The sequence below is a fragment of the Myotis daubentonii genome, chromosome 7, assembly GCF_963259705.1.
Source record: "Myotis daubentonii chromosome 7, mMyoDau2.1, whole genome shotgun sequence".
NCBI lineage: Eukaryota > Metazoa > Chordata > Mammalia > Chiroptera > Vespertilionidae > Myotis > Myotis daubentonii.
In genome coordinates, this window is record NC_081846.1 from 9,942,283 (window position 1) to 9,963,625 (window position 21,343).

Genomic DNA, 21,343 nt, shown 5'->3' on the forward strand with positions numbered 1-21,343 from the left:
ACCTCATGACTTCATTACTCAGGGCCCAATGGCATTTTGAGTAAAACGTGGTTTCAAGGTCTAGATCACAGGATATGGCTGTAAGAACTGTTGTTAAGACCTCAAAAAAAGATTTAAGATGGTATCAAAGACAAACTCAGACCAAAAATATTCTAAGTATCTTCAGGTGCATAGACAGGAGAGCTTCTAAGATTTTTAAGGATATGGTACTATAAAGAACCTTGACTATGAGCCAAAGGAAAATAGCCTGCCTTGAAGATATTTAGAGATGTAACATTTGGCTGGGGTCATAATTTGACACATCGGAAGCTCACAAGATCTTTAAGATAACCATAGCATCTTGGACTGAAAGGAACAGAGACAGTTTAAAGTGAAAAGAGGGTCTGAACTTACAGCTTTCTACAGACAAGACATGAGCTACAAAACAACTCAGTTACAAATATAAGCTCATTTTTAGGGGGAAAAAGGATCATTCAGAAGGTAAAGCCAAGTCCCAAGGACAGAGCCAGGAATTTGAGTTGGTATGGCCCACTCACCGCCTTCACTTTCCCCTTCGTCCACCTTCAGAATATGGCAGTTTCCTGACCCTGACTCACTCATGTATGCAGGGGACAGATAACTGGTATCTTCAGTTCACAGAGAAGCCATACTCAGGAAGCCTCTTTCTTGAGGCTGACTTAGATGTTGATCTGATTTAGATGTTGAAATTCTGTATCTCAAGCCTAAACCTGGTGCAGTAGAGTATGAGCCTAAGGATCTTGGAAAAGCAAAGTGATCAGAGATACCAGTAATAGAAGTTAGTCCCATGGGTTGTTGTAAAATTCAGCTGAAAGTATAACAACAATAATAAAATGTAAATTTAAAGGATATTTAGAAGCCTGGAAAGTTATTTCAGTGTAAATTTTTAATAAAACTTTTAATACGTTTTTTTTCCTCTTTCCTTGATGAGTATAAATAGGGTAGGAATGTTTATATACTTAGACACACTTCTGCTTGGAGACATTTTCAATTTATTTGTATTTAATTCGTTAATTTAAATGAATTGATTTGTTTTTCCCAGTCTTATACTTCTAAGATGAGGGCAAATACCCTCTTCCTTCTAGCTAAGCTTAGATTGCTACTTTCCCACCCAATTTCTGTTGGAGATGAATTTAAATTCCCCCTTTATTCTACTTGGATTTACTATTAGCAATATTTTTCAACATTACCTGTGATGTAGATGATTCTCGTTTTAAAATGCTTGGATATTTATCCAATAATTTTCCTTCTGGTTGCAAGGGTTTAGTATGCAGTTTCCTGTCTGTTACAGGTTCATATTGGTGTTCCTCTAAAGGTATCATTTTGTTCCCTTCGGTTATTGTCAGGTTAGGAATAGTGAACAATTGAGCAGCTCTTTGTTTTGCTGGTTCATCCCTTTTAGGACCAAACGCCTTTGAGTTATCTCCATCCTGCTGGTTCAGAGTTGGTAGAGTCAGGCCTTTCTTATCATCGTTACCCGGTAACTAAAAAATATATCCATAGAACAAGCTACCAATTAATCATTACTGACTAGAAATATTTAAAACTAATAAAATTGGACTTAAAATCATTTGTACCCTTATCCGTTATCATAACAAGTTACCATTAATATTTGTAAATTATTACAGTCCTTATAAAAGAATTGAGCAATTCTCTACTTGCCTGAAAACATGGACTATTCTCCATAACAATGATCATACTACTTTATAAATCAGTGGTTCTCATATATTCAGATGTTATAAATCAGCAACATCTCAAAAAAGAAGATAGTATAACATTTTACTGTTATACTATCACCAACATATCATAAAATAAAGGGCATTTTTAACAGCAAAATAGTACAAGGAATGGTATCTACACTAATAAAAGAGAAAAATGGTAATTGGCGTACGATGCTATCCTTTTCATTGGCTAATCAGGGCTATATGCAAATTAACTGCCAACTAAGATTGGCAGTTAACTGCCAACAAGATGGCGGTTAATTTGCATACATAGGCACAATGCAGGGAGGTGAAAGGGAAAGCAGGAAGAAGCCCCCTGCCACTGACAGTGATTGGAAACCCAGGGGGGAGCTAAGAGCTGGGGGGCAGGGCAAAGGCGGCCCTGGGGCCGCCTTTGCCCTGCCCCCCAGCCATGATCGGAGAATCAGGCGCCTTTGCCGCCCTGGCCAGTGATAGCAGGAAGTAGGGGTGGAGCCAGCGATGGGAGCTGGACACGGTCGAAGCTGGCAGTCCCGGGAGCTAGGGGTCCCTTGCCTGGGCCTAAAGCGAAGCCCACGATCATGGGGCCGCTGCAGCTGCGGGTCCCCGCTGCCCGGGCCGGACGCCTAGGCCAGAGGCGTTAGGCCTGGGCAGGGCCGGAGCCTGCAACCACGGGGAGCTGGGGGTCCCCTGCCCAGGCCTGACACCTCTGCCGGAGGCCTCAGGCCTGGTCAAGGGGCCGATCCGGTGATTGATGATCAGAGGGTGATGAGGGTCAACTCCTCTGGCCGAGGCATCAGGCCTGGGCGGGGGGCTGAGCCGGGGATTGGGGGGATATGATGGTCCCCTCGCCCAGGCCTGAAGCCTGGGTCAGAGGCGTCAGGCTTGGGCGGGGGGTGGAGCAAGCGATCAGAGGGAGATGGGGGTCCCCTGCCCAGGCATGATTCCTGGGCCAGAGGCCTCAGGCCTGGGCGGGGGTCAGAGCCAGTGATCAGGGGGAGATGGGGGTCCCCTGTCCAAGCCTGACACCTCTGGCGGAGGCGTCAGGCCTGGGCAAGGGGCCAATCAGGCGATCGGAGGGTGATGGGGGTCTACGCCTCTGGCCAAGGCATCAGGCCTGGGCAAGGGGCAGAGCCAGCAATCGGAGGGGTCTGGGGGTCCCCTGCCCAGGCCTGATGCCTGGGCCAGAGGCATCAGGCCTGGGCTGGGGGCAGAACCAGTGATGGGGGGAAATGAGGGTCCCCTGCCCAGGCCTGACGCCTCTGTCAGAGGTGTCAGGCCTGGGCAAGGGGCCGATCCTGCGATTGGAGGGTGATGGGGGTCAACGCCTGAGGGCTCCCAGTATGTGAGAGGGGGCAGGCTGGGCTGAGGGACACTCCCCCCCACACACACCCAGTGCACGAATTTCGTGCACCGGGCCCCTAGTCTTATAATAAAGGACTATTAAACTAAATAAACTGAGATGTATGAAAAATTCTCTATCTTTTCCCCCGCCCCTCTCTCTCTCCCTGGACTGAGGGAAATAGTACATATTAATCTCTTCAACTGATATTTGACCCAAAGGTGAAAATCATCAAATCCCATTTGTCAAGTAATGGGAAGAATCTTTTATTTCTTATTGGTTTACAAAGGAATTCACTACTTTATGGAGTGTGCTTCTGTAAAATTAGATAAAAGGCAAATACCACCATGTGAACTGTATTTCTACTATAATATATAGATTATCTACACTAATAAAAGAGAAAAATGGTAATTGGCGTACGAGCTACCCTTTTCATTAGCTAATCAGGGCTATATGCAAATTAACTGCCAACTAAGATTGGCAGTTAACTGCCAACAAGATGGGGTTAATTTGCATATGTAGGCACAATGCAGGGAGGCGAAAGGGAAAGCAGGAAGAAGCCCCCTGCCACTGACAGTGATCAGAAACCCAGGGGGGAGCTAAGAGCCAGGGGGCAAGGCAAAGGCGGCCCTGAGGCCGCCTTTGCCCTGCCCCCCAGTCATGATCGGAGAATCAGGTGCCTTTTCCACCCTGGCCAGTGATAGCAGGAAGTAGGAATGGAGCCAGCGATGGGAGCTGGGCACGGTCGAAGCTGGCAGTCCCAGGAGCTAGGGGTCCCTTGCCTGGGCCTAAAGCGAAGCCCACGATTGCGGGGCCACTGCAGCTGTGGGTCCCCGCTGCCCGGGCCGGACGCCTCAGCCAGAGGTGTCCTGCAGGGGCAGGGGCGGAGCCCGCACGATCGCGGAGGCCCCCCGCTGCCACTGCGGGTCCCCGCTGCCCGGGCCGGACGCCTAGGCCAGAGGCGTCAGGCCTGGGCAAGGGGCCGATCCTGCGATTGGAGGGTGATGGGGGTCAACGCCTGAGGGCTCCCAGTATGTGAGAGGGGGCAGGCTGGGCTGAGGGACACTCCCCCCACCCTCCCTACACTCAGTGCACGAATTTCGTGCACCGGGCCCCTAGTTATTACATAGAGAAAAAGTAAAGAATGTGGTTAGGTCTGCGGCATCCATTTCTAAGGTCATTGTGCAGAACTTGATGCTTTTTCTTTTATGTGCCCCCTTCTTTTTGTCCCCTATCTTCATAGGTATTTTTAAATGTTACTATTTTATGCTAAAACTTCTCTTTTAAGAGTACAATTTTACTTAAGTAAGTCATGTAACTGTAATGATATTGCCATAACAAAAATAACAGGATAAACTGAATAACTTTTTGAGTGCTTTTATTTCCATCTGTAAATATTTCTTCATTTACAAATATTTCATCCCTTTAAAAAATAATGACTAATAGAAGTTGTCTTCCAAGTTCCCTTACCTCAGTTGGAATAGTTTCAACTTCCTTATTTATATGAGAGATATCTGTTAAATTAACAGAATATTTTATTATATAGAAAATAAACATATTTTTATGTAAACTAATAAATTATTATTATAATATTTTTTCACCAAGAATGAAGAACAATTTAAATCAAGTAAATCAAGGTAGCTATTCAAGCAAACACTATTTAGTAAAAACAGACTGATGAATCTCTTGGAAGATCAGGGAGAATGTACAAGTGTGAAGGTAAAATGAAAACATGTAAAGTGATGAGATTTCAGATTCACCAATTAAGACATAAAAACAAGTATTCAGTGTATTTTGCTAAAAGTCAAAAGGAAATAAAATAAATCCCAAATGGTCGGTGTTAAGGTTGGGATTGGAAAAAGAGTGAAAAAAGACCATTCAAGAGAGGCTGAATAAAGCACTTATGAACTTTTTCTAGAAACACGAAGGATACATTTTAGCAAAGAGAACAGGAAAACCTGAAAGGAAGAGAGAGGGAATAAAGAATTGAGACACAAAGGAATGAAGTCTAGCAAAAAACTTTATATGGTCATTACTAGCTGCATGATTGTGCTCAGCTCATTTTTCTGAGCCTTGCCTTTCTCACATATAAATAAGCTAATGGTATCTTGTAGGTATGACACAAATACATGTAAGATGTGAGCAACCATATGGTTAAATGCTCAAACTCAATCCTCACCATTTATTGGCTATGTGACCACTGATTGGTTTGATCCTCCGTTTTTCATCTGTAAAAATGTCATTAATACAGAGAGTCCTCGGGTTACGTCGGACTCGACGGACGTTGTTTCGTGGTTACTTCGCCATCTCCCATTTATTTATTAAGAAAAAAGTTTCGTCATTTTGACGTATGTAATATGTGCTTTGTGTTTTTTATTATTTATTTACCACAAGTATAGGTCAGGAATTATCTTTTAAATTTTTTTTACTGTTTCACTTCATTGCTGCTGTGTGTGTGTTCCCTGTGAGTGACGTAGGTGCTTATGTAGGTGGGTTCCGACTTACGGCGAAAATTGCCTTATGTTGCGCCGTAGGAATGGATCTCTGTCATAACCCGAGGACCTACTGTAATAGTTGCCCTCAATTGACTGCTGTGAGGATTGATTTATAGAACCCAAGTAAAGTGCCTACAACACTGTGATCAATAAATGTTAGCTATGCCCTCGCTAGTTTAGCTCAGTGGGTAGTGTTGGCCTATGGACCAACAGGTCATGGGTTCGATTCTGATCAAGGGCACGTACCTCCATTGCAGGCTCCTTCCTGGCGGGGCCCTGGTCGGGGCTCATGTAGGAGGCAACCAATTAATGTGTTTCTCTCACATCGATATTTCTCTCTGTCTTTCCCCCTCTTCCACTCTCTCTAAAAAACAATGAATACCCTTGGGTGAGGAAATAAATAAATATTCGCTATAACTATAGGAAACCATAGGAATACCAAAAGGAAAGTCACTAGATGATCCAATGGGACTTGAAATAAGCTCTTTGGATAAGTGGAAAAAATTAATTAAAAAAGGAAAAGATGGCCACCACCAGTGAGTGAAAGAGGCAAGCATCCTTCTTAAGCAGTGATTCCTCTGCACCTAAAATGTGAATGTTTCAGGCGAAGAGTGAGCAAAAGATGCAGCAGCTCTGCCAGGCGGTTGACCAGAGGTTAGGAAAGGAATCAGAGGTGCCTGATGCAGCTAGGGAAGGAGAGGTAGAGAAGTAGAAAAGTCACCTGTGACCAAAGTCTTATAACGATGTACTTAATCCATACCTTCAGAATTTAAGATTTTTAAGATATGGTATTATGCATCCATTTTAACTTTCTAAATAAAAATTTTTACAGAGATTTTTTTTCAAAAAGATTGCATGACAGTTTTTTCCATTAATTAAATATCTTACTGATACTTGTGGTATGTTTGCAAATTTAATGCTAATTAATTCATTCCCCCCTTTCTCTTTCACACACCACACACACACACACCTCTACATAAGAGAGACAATAGCTCTACAGTTAACAATGTTTAAAATTCCTTTTCATAGGTCATAGTTAAAATGTAACTTTTTTCTTGTCCTTAAAGTAGGAAAGGAACATTAAAAATTAAAATAACTGAATTAAGTCTAAGTCTTTTCTTCGGAGTGTTACAAAAGAAATACTATGTACTTAAGCTATAATGAGAGGCATATTTATTCCCTATCAAAATATGAAATCCACTTAAAGCAAATTACTAATTTTATATCTGTGATATAGCTACCCTGTTTTTAATTATCTTAATAACAAACACAAAAAGTAAACTAGTTTCTTAACCTGATGTTACAGTATCTTCAGGCTTCTTTTCAAATTGGCTCTCAGGTACCTCATAGGTATTACTTTCCTAGAAGGAAAAAAAGATAAAGAAAGAAAAGAAAGAAAAGAAAGAAAAGAAAGAAAAGAAAGAAAAGAAAGAAAGAAAGAAAGAAAGAAAGAAAGAAAGAAAGAAAGAAAGAAAGAAAGAAAGAAAGAAAGAGAGAGAGAGAGAGAGAGAGAGAGAGAGAGAGAGAGAGAGGGAGGGAGGGAGGGAGGAAGGAAGGAAGGGAGGAAGGAAGGAAGGGAGGAAGGAAGGAAGGGAAAAATATATTAGACAAATGTTTAAAGAGCTAAACATTTTTCTCTGCCTTCATAACTTTTAATACATATTTTTAATGTACAGAAGACAAGAAGGATATGGGTCTGTGAGAAAAGCAAACCAAACAGCACTATTTTAAAGAGAGGGAGATCTGGCTAGGACTTGAAGGTCCAGGGAGAGGATACCCAGGAATTGATAGGGTATTTAGTAATGATGATTGTATGAGAGAAAAAGATTATAAGATAAATGACATAATGTAACTTCAAGGACTGTGAGAGGAAACAGATGACCTTTTTATTAAAATACATTAAGGCCTATGAGTTGATAAGTGATGTGAATCTTTACAAAATTCCAAGAAGAATTATAAGGTAGAGTAATCACATTTATAAAATACTGATTTTTTAATAAGAACCCAAAGTCCATAGTCCCTTTAATGAAGAACCCCCAAAACTTTCCTAAAATATCCAATCACTTTGGTAATGCTAATCAATTTATTCCATAGCAGCAGAACTCTGTCCAATGATAGCAGCGGTATTAAAAATCATGAATATGCTAATATGTTATAACTACCATTTCATTTCATTGGTTTATCTATCTACTGAAATCCCTGTGAATCCTTATTGCCAGATAAAAATAGAGGTTAGACTACATTTCTAAATATTAAACCTTACTTATATATCTGATAAGGGTCTAAATTTGTAAAGAACTCTTACAACTCATCAACAAAACACAAATAACACAGTTTTTAAAATTAGCAACGGATTTGAATAAACATTTATCCAAGAAGACATACAAATGACCAGTAAGCACATGAAAAGAAGCTACATCATTGGTCATTAGAGAAATGCAAATCAAAACTACAATGAGATACCACTGCAAAATCACTACAACAGCTATATTTTTTAAAAGGGAAAGTAAGTGTTGGAGAAGATGTTGAACTCTCATGCATTGCTAGTTGAAGGTAAAATTGTGCAGCTGCTGTGGAAAATAGTTTGGTAATTCCTAAAAAAGTTAAACAGGGAATTACTATGTGATCCAGCAATTCCACTCCATGTATATCCCCCAGCACCACCACGAAATTAAAAACATATGCTCACATAAAAACCTGTACACAAATGTTCATATGCAGCATTATTCATAATAGCTACCAAGTGGAAACAACCTAATGCCTATCAGCTGAAGAATAGATAAATAAAATGCTGTATATCTATACAATGGAATATTATTTGGCAATATAAGAAATAAAGTATTGATACATGCTACAACAAAGATGAACCTTGAAAACACTATGCTAAGTTAAAAAAGCAAGTCATACAGGACCATATATTGTATGATTTCATTTATAAAAAATGTCTGAAACAAGCAAACCACAGAGACTAAACGTAAGGCTAAGGAACATGGGAACTTGAAGGATGTAATCTAAGAGGTATGGGGTTTTTTGGGGGGGTAATGAAAATGTTCTAAAATTGATTGTAACAATGGACACACAACTCCATGAATATACTAAGGGTCACTGAATTGTACACTTTATTATATTTTTAAGTAATCTTGTATTGATGCTTTGAGAGAAGGTAACATTCTTTTTTTGTTTTAAAATTTTTTTTATTTTTATTGATTTCAGAGAGGAAGGGAGAGGGAGAGATAGAAACATCAATGATGAGAGAGAATCATTGATTGGCTGCCTCCTGCACGCCCCCTACTGGGGATCGGGCCCACAACCCAGGCATGTGCCCTTGACCAGAAAGGAACCCGGGACCCTTCGGTCCACAGGCTGACACTCTATCCACTAAGCCAAACTGGCTAGGGTGAATTGTACACTTTAAATGGGTGAATTATATACTATACAAATTATATCTCAACAAGCTGTGAAAATACTAAACCTTATAAATTATCATTCAATATTTATTGAATGTCACATTATCAAAGTAGTAGAGTGCATGAACCATAAATAACATTTTTTATTTCAAGAACATAAATAATTCTTGATCATCACTTTTAATTATCATAATCTTTTAAAATAAAAATTAATAAAAGTTCTATATGGGAAAACATATTATGTTAATTACCTTAAGTTTATTAGGTCCCAATTTGGGGTTAAGAATTCCTTCTAAATACGAAGCTTTTTCTCTCCATGTAGGCAGATCTCTGTATTCTTTTTTCATTTTTTCCAGCCTAAAGAAAGAAAAGACAGAGTTATAGATTTAAAAAGCAAGAAAAATATGTATGGTAGATTCACAAAAGAATACATATAGTATGCTCCATTTTTAAAAGTTCTAAAAGAGGCAAACCAATAATATATTGTTTAAGGAAACACTGGACCTAAACTATACATTATATCGGACTGGCTTAACAGTTACAAAACATTCCATCCAACAGCAGTAGAATATACATTCTTCTCAAGTACATATGGAGTATTCACCAAATTAAAATCATATGCTTACATAAAAACCTGCACATGAATATTCATAGCAGCATTATTCATAATAGCTGCCAGATGCAAATGCATATCTTCTTTGAAAGTATATACACCCAAGAGTCTCAAATTAGTTCTATAAATTTTCAAGTACAATGTTTGGCACTTGATAAAAACAACTTGGTATATGATAATATAAGATTTGACAGAAAACTATAAGAAAAAAGTCATCAATAGAAAACAAACTTACAGGAGGAGATCCAGATAATGGAGAAATGATTAATATATTCAAAAAAATTAAGAGCTACAACTGAGAACTTTGGTAGAGAAATGGAAACTATATAATAAAGGGAAATTCCACAACCAAGAAGAAGAAAACTGAAATTAAGAATGCAATTGGTTTAACAGCTGATTAGGTACAAAGAAGAATGAACCAGTGAACTGTAAATAGGTCATAATAAAATACCTAGACTGAACTACAGAGCAGAGAATGAGAGGCCTAAAGATTCCATTGTTGAGTCGGAAGGCAGAGCAAATATTATATTTCCTCCTGTGAAAGAATTTCAATCTAAATGGAACCAAAGGATACAAAACGGAAAATCTCACCCATGTGAACTCAGAAACAAAATTTAAGGACTGAAAAACTGATTTCCTATAAATCACTAATTTACAGAAAACTGAAAATATTGGAATTTTCTTAAATGATAGGAAATTAATCCAGGGTTGCCTCACTCATATCAACCTGGGAAGTTTTATGGTTCCCAGATCATGAACAAGAAATGACACAAATCAAGTTGGTCTTGCAAAACAGTTAAATTGAGCTGTTTGTACGACTGGCTGGCTGTTTTTCTCAGCTCAGGGAATTTTCAAAGCTCGTCTCCATTTGTTTTTTATTTTTCCAAACTCTACATTCCCTGTCCATAAATACAGTCTACCCCAAACCCTCAAATGACTTACTTATAGCTTGCTACAATTTGCATGTCCTCTGTTATTCCTGAATAAACTAATCTTTTTGACAATTTTTACCTAGCCTCCGTTTATCTCTTTATTTTCTTTTTTAAAAATTTATTTTATTGATTTTTTACAGAGAGGAAGGGAGAGGGATAGAGAGTTAGAAACATCGATCAGCTGTCTCCTGCACACTGCACAGGGGGGATGTGCCCGTAACCAAGGTACATGCCCGTGACAGGAATCAAACCTGGGACCCTTCAGTCTGCAGGCCGATGCTCTATCCACTGAGCCAAACCAATTAGGGCGTCCTCTTTATTTTCTTGACACTACCTTATGAGTTCTTATTTCTTTTCTTGCCATAGCACTGACTTTTAAAAACACCTAAATATGGTAAGCAAAACTCAGGTATAACCTCTGAACCCATGAAATATAACCATGATGAAGATTCAGATTAACAGCAAGCCTATGCCTCAAAGGAAAATATTAATATACAAGTAACACATACATAATATTTTAAATATTTTTTATTTTGTTTTTTACCTTTCCCGAGGTTGCTGCTGAAGTTTTTCAAGTCGCACTGCAGGGGGCTGGTTGGGTTGGGCTTCCGGAGGTGGCATCCCAACAGTAACTTTCAGGTCTGGGGATAAGAATGCTGGATATTCTATTGACTGTGGTATAATAATATTTCTGCAAAATGGCAATAAAGTTAAATATTGAAATTATACAAAAGTACACATCTAAAACCGCTGGTAGCTATCACTTCAGAATCCTTCTCTTTTACACTGTAAGCTCACCCTGTCTACCTTAAGCCATCAAAGGACAAGCTAGAAAAGAAGACGAAGTCAGAAATCCTCAGCGAAGTGCTCTATGAGTACTCCTACTACTAAGATCATGGGCAGCAGAGTGGGAAGGAAGGACCTAAAGTTCTAAAGAGAAATAGAAAGTGTTTGAGCCCGGACCTCACTCCTAATCTCTATTTCATGGCCCAGTCAAGTTGATACATAAAATTTACTACCACATCCACCTTTTGTCAACTTGGCACCCATAAACATTTCCTTAAAACATATTTAATCACCAACTGAAAACAATAACAAGGTCATAATTCCTCCTAATCTGCTACAACTATCCTACACACAACCAAAAACTCACTAGCCTCTTCCTCAGAAGAGGAGGTGCAAAGTCCTTTACCCTTCTCCTCGCTATCCTAAAACTTAAATTCTATAATGCAAGGTTAACAATATTTAAATATTATGATGTAAAGACAATATATCTTATGTTAAATGATAAGAAGATAAGAGAGGGAAGAAAATAAAGATACTTGCAATATATAAGGGTGTCCCCCCTAAAAAAATTTGTACACACACTTTGAATAATTATGCATTCCAATGGGTTAAATTTGAAAAGAAAGAACCATCAAGTGGGCTATCAGCTGTTAAGTATGTATACATTTTGGGGGGACACACTGTATTTTCAGATCACTTGGTAAATGGGCCAGAGTAGCACACCCAAATGAGAAATGTGTTGCCTCAAAAATCCAGAAGCTCATTAGATGTTGTGCCTCTTTTTTTGTTTAGGAGGGCCAGACACAACTTACCCTTCACCTTAGAGGAGTTTTGACAAGCCCCATAACACTGATTCCTAAAATTTCACTGTGGTAGAAAGCACCTGAATTTTGTCAGATTTATTTCCCACCCTGACATGCAAATGTCTTACCAATAAGTCTAGAGCTATGTATGGTGCCAGGAGGATACTAGAATGATCAGGGGGATCACTTGGTTAATTATATAATTGTCTAGCCACTGTTCTGTACACCTGGAACTAAAAAATTAAAAAAGTATAGTTCTTGCTCACTTGATCTAATCAGCACAATGTCATCACTGTGCTGGACCAGGGTGATAAGTTGTTTAAGGGAAAGGTGGAGAGTCCTGTGAAATAAACTGGGACATATAGGACTGGAGAACTGATACACCCCTCAGGTAGAACAGTGAAGGTGTGTTGCTGGCCATGCCAGCTGATAGCAATCTGCTTGATGGTCTATATCAGTGGTCCGCAAACTTATTAGTCAACAGAGCCAAATATCAACAGTACAACGACTGAAATTTTTTTTGAGAGCCAAAATTTTTAAACTTAAACTATATAGGTAGGTACATTGTTATTAACTTAATTAGGGTACTCCTAAGGCTTAGGAAGAGCCACACTCAAGGGGCCAAAGAGCCTCATGTGGCTCGTGAGCCACAGTTTGCCAACCACGGGTCTATATTAACAAGCCTGGGGAAAATAGCATTTGCCAAGTCAATAGTTGCATACCAGGTACCAGGGAATGTGTTAATTTGCTCAAGCAAAGAAACCACATCTGGAACAGCAGCTGCAGTCACCACCTGGTTAAGCTTACAGTCAGTCTTCAAGATCCACCTGCTTTCTGCACAAGTAAATAAGCGAGTTGACTGGGGATGTGATGGGAATCACCTCCTGGATCTTTCAAGTCCTTGATGATGGCACTAATCTCTAATCCCTTGAGGAATGTGGTGTTGCTTTTGGTTTACTATTTTCCTAGGTTGAGGTCACTCTAGTGCAGGGGTGGGCAAACTTTTTGACTCGAGGGCCACAATGGGTTCTTAAACTGGACCGGAGGGCCGGAACAAAAGCATGGATGGAGTGTTTGTGTGAACTAATATAAATTCAAAGTAAACATCATTACATAAAAGGGTACGGTCTTTTTTTTTTTTTTTTTTTTTTTTTTTAGTTTTATTCATTTCAAACGGGCCGGATCCAGCTCGCGGGCCGTAGTTTGCCCACGGCTTCTCTAGTGGTTTCTATTTGACCCTTCCTACCATAATATCCCTCATTCCACAGGTCAGGGAACCAACGTATGAATTCATCAACTGCTGAGTATATTTCTTTCAACTATGTATTCTGGAATGAGGGAAATAATTCGTGGCTGGGTTTGGGGACCCACTAGGCCCGCTGTGGGATGGATCAGAGTTAAAACTCCATTGATTACCTGACCTTCATAAGCCCCTGCTCTGACTGGTCAACATCAGCAATGTGTTGGACCTTCTGAAATTAGTGTCGGCTCAAAGCCAATGTCCAGTAACTCTGGAAACTTGGATTATTTCCTTTCCCTAATGCACAGTTATCCTGGTAAAATGCTAATGGCATTTGTTGACCAGAGACAAACTTTTGGCTGGATTTGGAAGTAACACTGGAGTGTGTGGAAGTCAGGTAAACATTACTATACTGCAGAGCAGAAAACTAAAAACTATTAGACATCTTGATCTTAAAAATCCCTCACTTCTTTCTCCAAAAGAAATATCCCACTGGCCACCCCTCATCAGGCCACCCCCCTCCTTCCCTCCTTCAGCTATGAAGCTGTCACCCACCTCCTTTATTTTTCTTATCTCCAGACCTCCTCACCAGCTCTCTTCAGGACTGTAACCAGTCCTGAAATTTTCTTCCTCCTTTGTAAGCAAAACAATTCACTGCTCTCTTTACCTTGGAGTCTAACCCATTCTGGCCATTTCCTAACACAACCAAAATGCTCACCGATCAGATTCAATGTTTGAAAAGCCACATGATCAGACAGTGTTAGTAAACTTAAACACTTACGTCACAGGGTCTGTTCTTTCCGGAGGTGGTGGGATATTCATAAACATAGGTGGCTCAACAATTTTCTGAAGAGGTTTTAACTGAAAAAAATGGTAAGTATATTTTAACACTGTTTAACGACAGTTACAGTTCACCCTAATACTACTATTCTCCAGGACTATAAAATAGGCCTTAAACAATACATATAAGGAGAAAAGAAATTAAAAGAGGAAGAAAGAACTAATATCTACTGAGCACTAAATATCTGCCAAAAGGGGAACTAACCTGATGTGAAAATCCATAACCAAAGTTTCCATAGGAGAACATAAAGTCCACCTCCATCCTGCAGACAAACTAAACATGTGGCAAACTTACTTTATTGTTTGATCAGAAAAATATTTTAATAAAGCAGTGATAACAAGTGATATTTTTACTTCACAAATTTATAAGTTAGAAAACCAAAGCATGAATCTCCTGATTTACAAACAAAACAAAAACAAGCTAATAAAAACCCCCACATTTACACAAGGAAATCTTATTTAAAAATCTATGAAATCACTGAAATTTTAAAAACTTTTGGGTTAAAGTTAGGAATGTTATATGACTAAAATATGGAGAATATCAATTTATAATTGTTAATAGGATTATGCCGAGATACATATATATGTATGTATATATTCATATACATGTATATATATTTTAAAGTATTTACTCACTTCTCTCACCTCCACTTCCATTTTCAGATAATATTTTGATTCAGACACTTAACTCAGCTCGCTAATATGTGAAATAAAGGAGGGTGTCAGAGGTTATAACCTCAAATGTCCATCATTCTGGTTTTTTGTTTGTTTGTTTTTTGGTTAATCTTCACCCCATGATATGTTTCCATTGATTTTTTTTTTTTTTTAGAGAAAGTGGAAGGGAGGGGGAGTGAGAGAGAGAGAAACATCAATGTGAGAGAGACACATTGATCGGTTGCCTCCCGCATGCGCCCCAACCAGAGCCGGGGATCGAGCCTGCAACCGAGTTACATCCCCTTGACCAGAATTGAACCCAGGACCCTTCAGTCCTCAGGCAGACACTCCATCCACTGAGCCAAACCAGTCATCATAATATTTTTTATGTCCTTGTCCCTGTTTTTGCTATGGGCAGCAGAAGCCTCTCTGAATAGAAGTGCAATTAATCAAGATAACAATTTTAAGTACTTAAAAAGAAATTCAAGTCAGAACTGTAAACAACTCTTCAGAAACTCCTCAAGGAGAAAAGTACAGTTTCCTCTGCAAGGGAGGATCCTGAGGCTGTGCAGTCAAAGGAGCAGTGAAGGCACCTTGCTCTCTTCCCCAATGATTCTCATTTTCTCATTCACCATTTAGCACTCGGATAGTTTTTTTTAAAAAAAGGTGGAGATAAAGTTTTTATGAATAAATATTGTACTTTCTATTTAACATATTTCCATTAATTCAAACAGTGTCTAGCAGGATACCAAAAGAATAAAAACAATAGAGGCTACAAACAGTATCAGAGTAAAGTTATGAAATGTTAATTAAGTTTGGGCAAAAACTTTGGAAGTTTCAGTAAAGCTCTTACTGTGTTTTCATTCAACATTTGAAATTCTTCAGTAAAGCACCCTTTCTAGAAAAAATAAATAAAATTCTTAAATACAGACTCACTCATGTATATAATCTAAACCATTTCATAAATTTTTTAAAAAATCAGATAATGATTTTAATGCACATACTAATTTAATAGCTAATTACAAATAAAATGAATATTTGGAAGAAAATCAAAATTCTAGGTTGAACCAAAAATTAATATTTATATTTATGTTTTAGAAAAAAATCTTCCCGCTAGTTATAGGTCCTCCTTTTGGAAGTCGTAAAGGACCGGCCTACAGTACTTTCAGGAATCATTTCTATAGTTTGTGATTGAAGGGTTACTTAAACATAAATTTGAAAACACACACACACAAAACAAAAACAAAAACCATAAACCTACATGCTAAGCTGACTCCTGACAGAACTGGGGGCTTCTCTCATCTTTCAGGGACTGTTGGGATCTTTTAAGCCAGGTCACCATCTCTGGTCACCTCTGCTGTGCTATCAGTCCTCCCACCAATCCAAATCCCACAGTTCCCTTCCTTCCCAGCATCTTCCGCCGTGACTCGTGAAATTCCCATTCCGTGATTAACAACTTTACATCTTTTTTAAAATATATTTTTATTAATTTCAGAGAGGAAGGAAGAGAGAGAGTGAAACATCAATGATGAGAGAGAATCACTGACAGGCTGCCTCCTGCATCCTCCCTACCGGGGATTGAGCCCACAACCCGGGCATGTGCCCTGACTGGGAATTGAAAGGTGACCTCCTGGTTCATAGGTTGACGCTCAACCACTGAGCAACGCAACAACGTTACAGCTTTAACGGATCCACTATACATCCCCCCTTTACTTTACCTGAGACCCGGTTCACCACTGAACTCCAGTGAAGGCCCACCTACCTCCAGGTCAGGAGGCAGGGTTACATCCTCCGCACTCCCTTCTGCTGCTTCCAGGTAGATAGGAACAGTTTTCCTCTTTTAAGCCTCATGCTATCTGGCATCTCTTTCCGACATTCCCGTCACTAATCACTAATTTTCACTTAGTGAAACATGGATCAGTCAAAATAATAAAAACCAATATACACTTCCCCTGGATTAAACACCGTCGAATTTAACGAGTGTGTTAAACTGTCTTAACATCTGGCCACGTTTATGTTGTCTGTGTGTCCATATACACGTTTACTGCACAATTTAGAAGTTGCAGCGTCATCTCACTTGACTCCTAAATGTCCAACTCCCCCTGCATACTGTAAAGATAAGGATAGCCTTCCACATGACCACAGTATTAGCATCAGACTTCAGAGAATTAACAATTTTAGAATTTTATCTAATATGCAGTATATATTTAAAATTTCCTAAATTTCACAAGAATGTCTTTTTTTTAAAAAATATATTTTATTGATTTTTTACAGAGTGGAAGGGAGAGAGATAGAGAGTTAGAAACATCAATGGGAGAGAAACATCGATCAGCCGCCTCCTGCACATCTCCCACTGGGGATGTGCCCGCAACCCAGGTACATGCCCTTGACCGGAATCGAACCTGGGACCCCTCAGTCCGCAGGCCGACGCTCTATCCACTGAGTCAAACCGGTTTTGGCACAAGAATGTCTTTTGTAATTTTTTCAGATTTGTGTTCAAAGTTGTTGTATCTCTTTTTAATCTTGAACAGTTGCTCCATTTTTTTTTTTTTAATGACTTAACTTTTTAAAGAAGCAACGCTGGTATGTCTTCCATTATGCATTTACCTGACCATGTCATCATTTATCTTTTTCCCTCTTCCCTAAACGTTAGCTCAGGTTAGTACTTAAACGTTTTTGTGTGTGTTTTTTTTAATTAAATCTTTATTGTTCAGATTATTACATTTGTTCCTTTTTCCCCCCCATAACTCCCCTCCTCCCAGTTCCCACCCCACCCTCCGCCCTCACTCCCCACCCACTGTCCTCATCCATAGGTGCACGATTATTGTCCAGTCTCTTCCCGAATCTCCCACACCCCCTTTCCCCCCCAAGAATAGTCAGTCCATTCCCTATGTCCCTGTTTCTATTATGATCACCAGATTATTTGTTCACTTGATTCTTAGATTCACTTGTTGATAGATGTGTATTTGTTGTTCATAATTTGTATCTTTACCTTTGTCTTCTTCCTCTTCTTAAAGGATACCTTTCAGCATTTCATATAATACTGGTTTGGTGGTGATGAACTCCTTTAGCTTTTCCTTATCTGTGAAGCTCTTTATCTGACTTTCAGTTCTGAATGATAGCTTTGCTGGATAAAGTAATCTTGGTTGTAGGTTCTTGGTATTCATCACTTTCAATATTTCTTGCCATTCCCTTCTGGCCTGCAAAGTTTCTGTTGAGAAATCAGCTGACAGTCATATGGGTACTCCCTTGTAGGTAACTGGGTTTCTTTCTCTTGCTGCTTTTAAGATTTTCTCTTTGTCTTTTGCTCTTGGCATTTTAATTATGATGTGTCTTGGTGTGGTCCTCTTTGGATTCCTTTTGTTTGGGGTTCTCTGCGCTTCCTGGACCTGTAAGTCTATTTCTTTCACCAGGTGGGGGAAGTTTTCTGTCATTATTTCTTCAAATAGGTTTTCAATATCTTTGTCTCTCTCATCTTCTGGCACCCCTATAATTCTGATGTTGGTACGCTTGAAGCTGTCCCAGAGGCTCCTTACACTATCTTCGTATTTTCGGATTCTTTTTTCATTTTGCTTTTCCGGTTGGGTGTTTTTTGCTTCTTCGCATTTCAAATCTTTGACTTGATTCTTGTGCTCCTCTGGTCTGCTGTTGGGAGTCTGTATAGTATTCTTTATTTCAGTCAGTGTATGCTTAATTTCTAATTGGTTCTTTATCATAACATCGAGGGTCTCATTAGATTTCTTGTAGATCTCATTAAGTTTATTGGCAGCTTCTAGACAGTTCTTGAGAGACCTTAAAAGTGTGGTTCTGAACTCTGTATCTTCCATTGACAATTTTGTCCTGTTTCTTTGTCTCCGCATTTTTTTTATGCTTTCTTGGTGCACCCCCTAGTGGTCTTTGTGTGCAGTCTTGTTGTAGTTAAGCCTTGATTGTTGTAGTTAATACTGGGGGGATTTGACCTCCAGGCCAACTGGCTGTGAGAGTCAGCTGTGTCTCTTAGTACTTAAACGTTTTGATGAGAATAATTCCTAGGTTGTGTACATCATATTGTACCACGTCAGGTGTTAAATTGTCCACGATCTCTATGCTAAGCTTAAGCTCTTGGTTAAAGTGGTAGCCACCACATCTCTCTACTGTACAGGCACTTTCCCCTTTGTAATAATTAATCTGTGGGCTCTTACTGTGTGGCACCATGCACATATCTTATTCCCCAAGTACCTTTTACCTAATGTTTCTAGTACCACTGCTAACTTTTTTTAAAAAAATATATTTTGACTTTTTACAGAGAGGAAGGGAGAGGGATAGAGAGTTAGAAACATTGATGAGAGAGAAACATCGATCAGCTGCCTCCTGCACACCCCCTACTGGGGATGTGCCCGCAACCAAGGTACATGCCCTTGACCGGCATCGAACCCAGGACCTTTCAGTCTGCAGGCCGATGCTCTATCCACTGACCCAAACCGGTTAGAGCCACTGCTAACTCTTGACTGAATTTATTTACTATAAAAAGTTGTAAAAATGGTGAGTTTGTAATTTTGTCACTCCTTCTACATTTATAACTGGCATTCTTCTGTTTAAAAATAAAAAGCTTCCCTTTTTCTTCCCAGTCTCTCTCTCTTCTCTCTGTCATCACCAAGGATTCACTGATTTTTCCTTAATTCGAAATTTGTAATGTGGGAGGGAACACTCCTAGGAAGGATAAAACAAAAGAGAAAGACTCATAAAATCTGTATATAAACTCTGTCCAAAACTTTGGCTGACTCCTAAATGATACAAGCACAGGGCAGACAGCAAGCAGCCCAGCTAAGGATAAAAGAACTAAATTTATGCTGCCAACTAAGAGGTAGATTAGTGGTTTGAGTCTTACTTTAAAATATTTCAGAAAGCGTAATAAAACATGCTTAATTTTTCAGGTTGTATCACTGCCCTTCCAGAAAATAAAATTTCAAAAACATTACGCTGTTATAAACCAAATCAATCTCTCTCTCTCTCTCTCTCTCTCTCTCTCTCTCTCTCTCTCTCTCTCTCTCTCTCTAACAGCCAGAGGGAGATAATTTTTCCTGAGCACATGAGTTTGAAGGCAGATAATAAACAAAAGGAATTCATCAGGTATAGGTAAAGCTTAACAATAAACACCAACTGGACAATGTAATACCAAAGTAAAAATGTATTTGGATACATACCTGAATTACTTCATAAAGGTGTACCTGAACACGCCCTAACAAAATATGCTTTTCTTTATTATCAAATTGCATTAGATCCAGGTAAATATTATTTCGTGCATCATTCTGACGTCTGGGAACCTTGATAGAAAATACATATAAAAAGAAGCATTAAATTTTCAATCTGAATTTCGGATATAACTTCTGAATAAATACATCCATAAACTATATTATATTATGTGCATAGTCTAATGATTAGTTTTCATGTTATTAGTCATAACTTTTCAAACTCAGAGTCACTTATACCCTAATCACACAAAAATCAGAATCTACTTTATGTCTAATGTCAATTACAGTCTTTTTGAAACACCCATGCCTACATTCTCTCTCTTTTTTTAATCCTTACTTGAGGATATGTGATCGATTTTAGAGAGAAGGGAAAGAAGAGAGAAAAAGAGAAAGAGAGAGAGATGAGAGAACATAGGTTGCCACCCAAATGCACCCTGAGTAGGGATCGAACCCACAAACTAGGTATAGTCCCTGGCTGCAAATGGAACCCGCAACCTTTCGGTTTACAAGACAATGCTACAACCAACTGAGCCACACCAGCCAGGGCTACATTTTCTCTTTTAACTCTATACAGAAGTTTAGCCTCAACACTCTACTGAAACTGTAATATTAAAGGTAATCCAATACCCAACCCAAGTAATCTAGGTAATCCAAATATCCAATACCAAAAGACATCCAACATCCCTTTCAGTCTTTTTTTAAATAACTTTTTGATAAAAAGGACATCGTTGTCTCAACTTGGAACTTTGAAACCTGTAATACCATTACTATGTCACCTTTAAAATCCATACTCTCTTGCTAATTAGAAAAATATCTCATGCCTCCCTACCCCAAGATTCTAAGTGTTTAAAAAATTTAAGTGATCTATAACTGACATCATTGTATTACTTTTAGGTGTGCAAAAATGATTTGATATTTGTATATATTGCAAAATGATTATCACAATAAGTTTAGTTACCAACCATCACCATACAGTTAGAATTTTTGTCTTGTGGTGAGAACTTTTAAGATCTAGTCTCTTAGCAATTTTCAAATATACAATATAGTATTATAACTATTGTCACCATGCCATACATTAGATACCCAGAACATATTTATCTTATAACTGGAAGTTTGTACCTTTTGATCACCTTACCCATTTCGCCCACCCCAAAACTCCACCTGTGGCAACCACCAACCTGTTCTCTGTATACGAGTTAGGTTTTGGTTTTTTGGTGGTGGTGGGTTTTTTTTAAGATTCATATTTATATGAGATCATGCAGTATTTGCTTTTCTCTGTCTG

General features: G+C 38.9%; 1 protein-coding gene across 1 annotated transcript in view; it reads right to left on the minus strand.

Moving 5' to 3' along the window:
• Positions 1 to 21,343, minus strand: part of C2CD6 (C2 calcium dependent domain containing 6) — a 65,679-nt gene that overhangs the window by 34,882 nt on the left and 9,454 nt on the right. Inside the window, exons 5-13 of the mRNA XM_059704847.1 lie at positions 20,014 to 20,133; positions 15,684 to 15,728; positions 14,382 to 14,450; positions 14,118 to 14,197; positions 11,052 to 11,198; positions 9,214 to 9,319; positions 6,850 to 6,916; positions 4,531 to 4,574; positions 1,209 to 1,448 (exon numbers count right to left, since the gene is read on the minus strand). Of these exons, the coding sequence (XP_059560830.1) occupies positions 1,209 to 1,448; positions 4,531 to 4,574; positions 6,850 to 6,916; positions 9,214 to 9,319; positions 11,052 to 11,198; positions 14,118 to 14,197; positions 14,382 to 14,450; positions 15,684 to 15,728; positions 20,014 to 20,133 (918 nt within the window). The remainder of the gene's footprint in view (positions 1 to 1,208; positions 1,449 to 4,530; positions 4,575 to 6,849; positions 6,917 to 9,213; positions 9,320 to 11,051; positions 11,199 to 14,117; positions 14,198 to 14,381; positions 14,451 to 15,683; positions 15,729 to 20,013; positions 20,134 to 21,343) is intronic.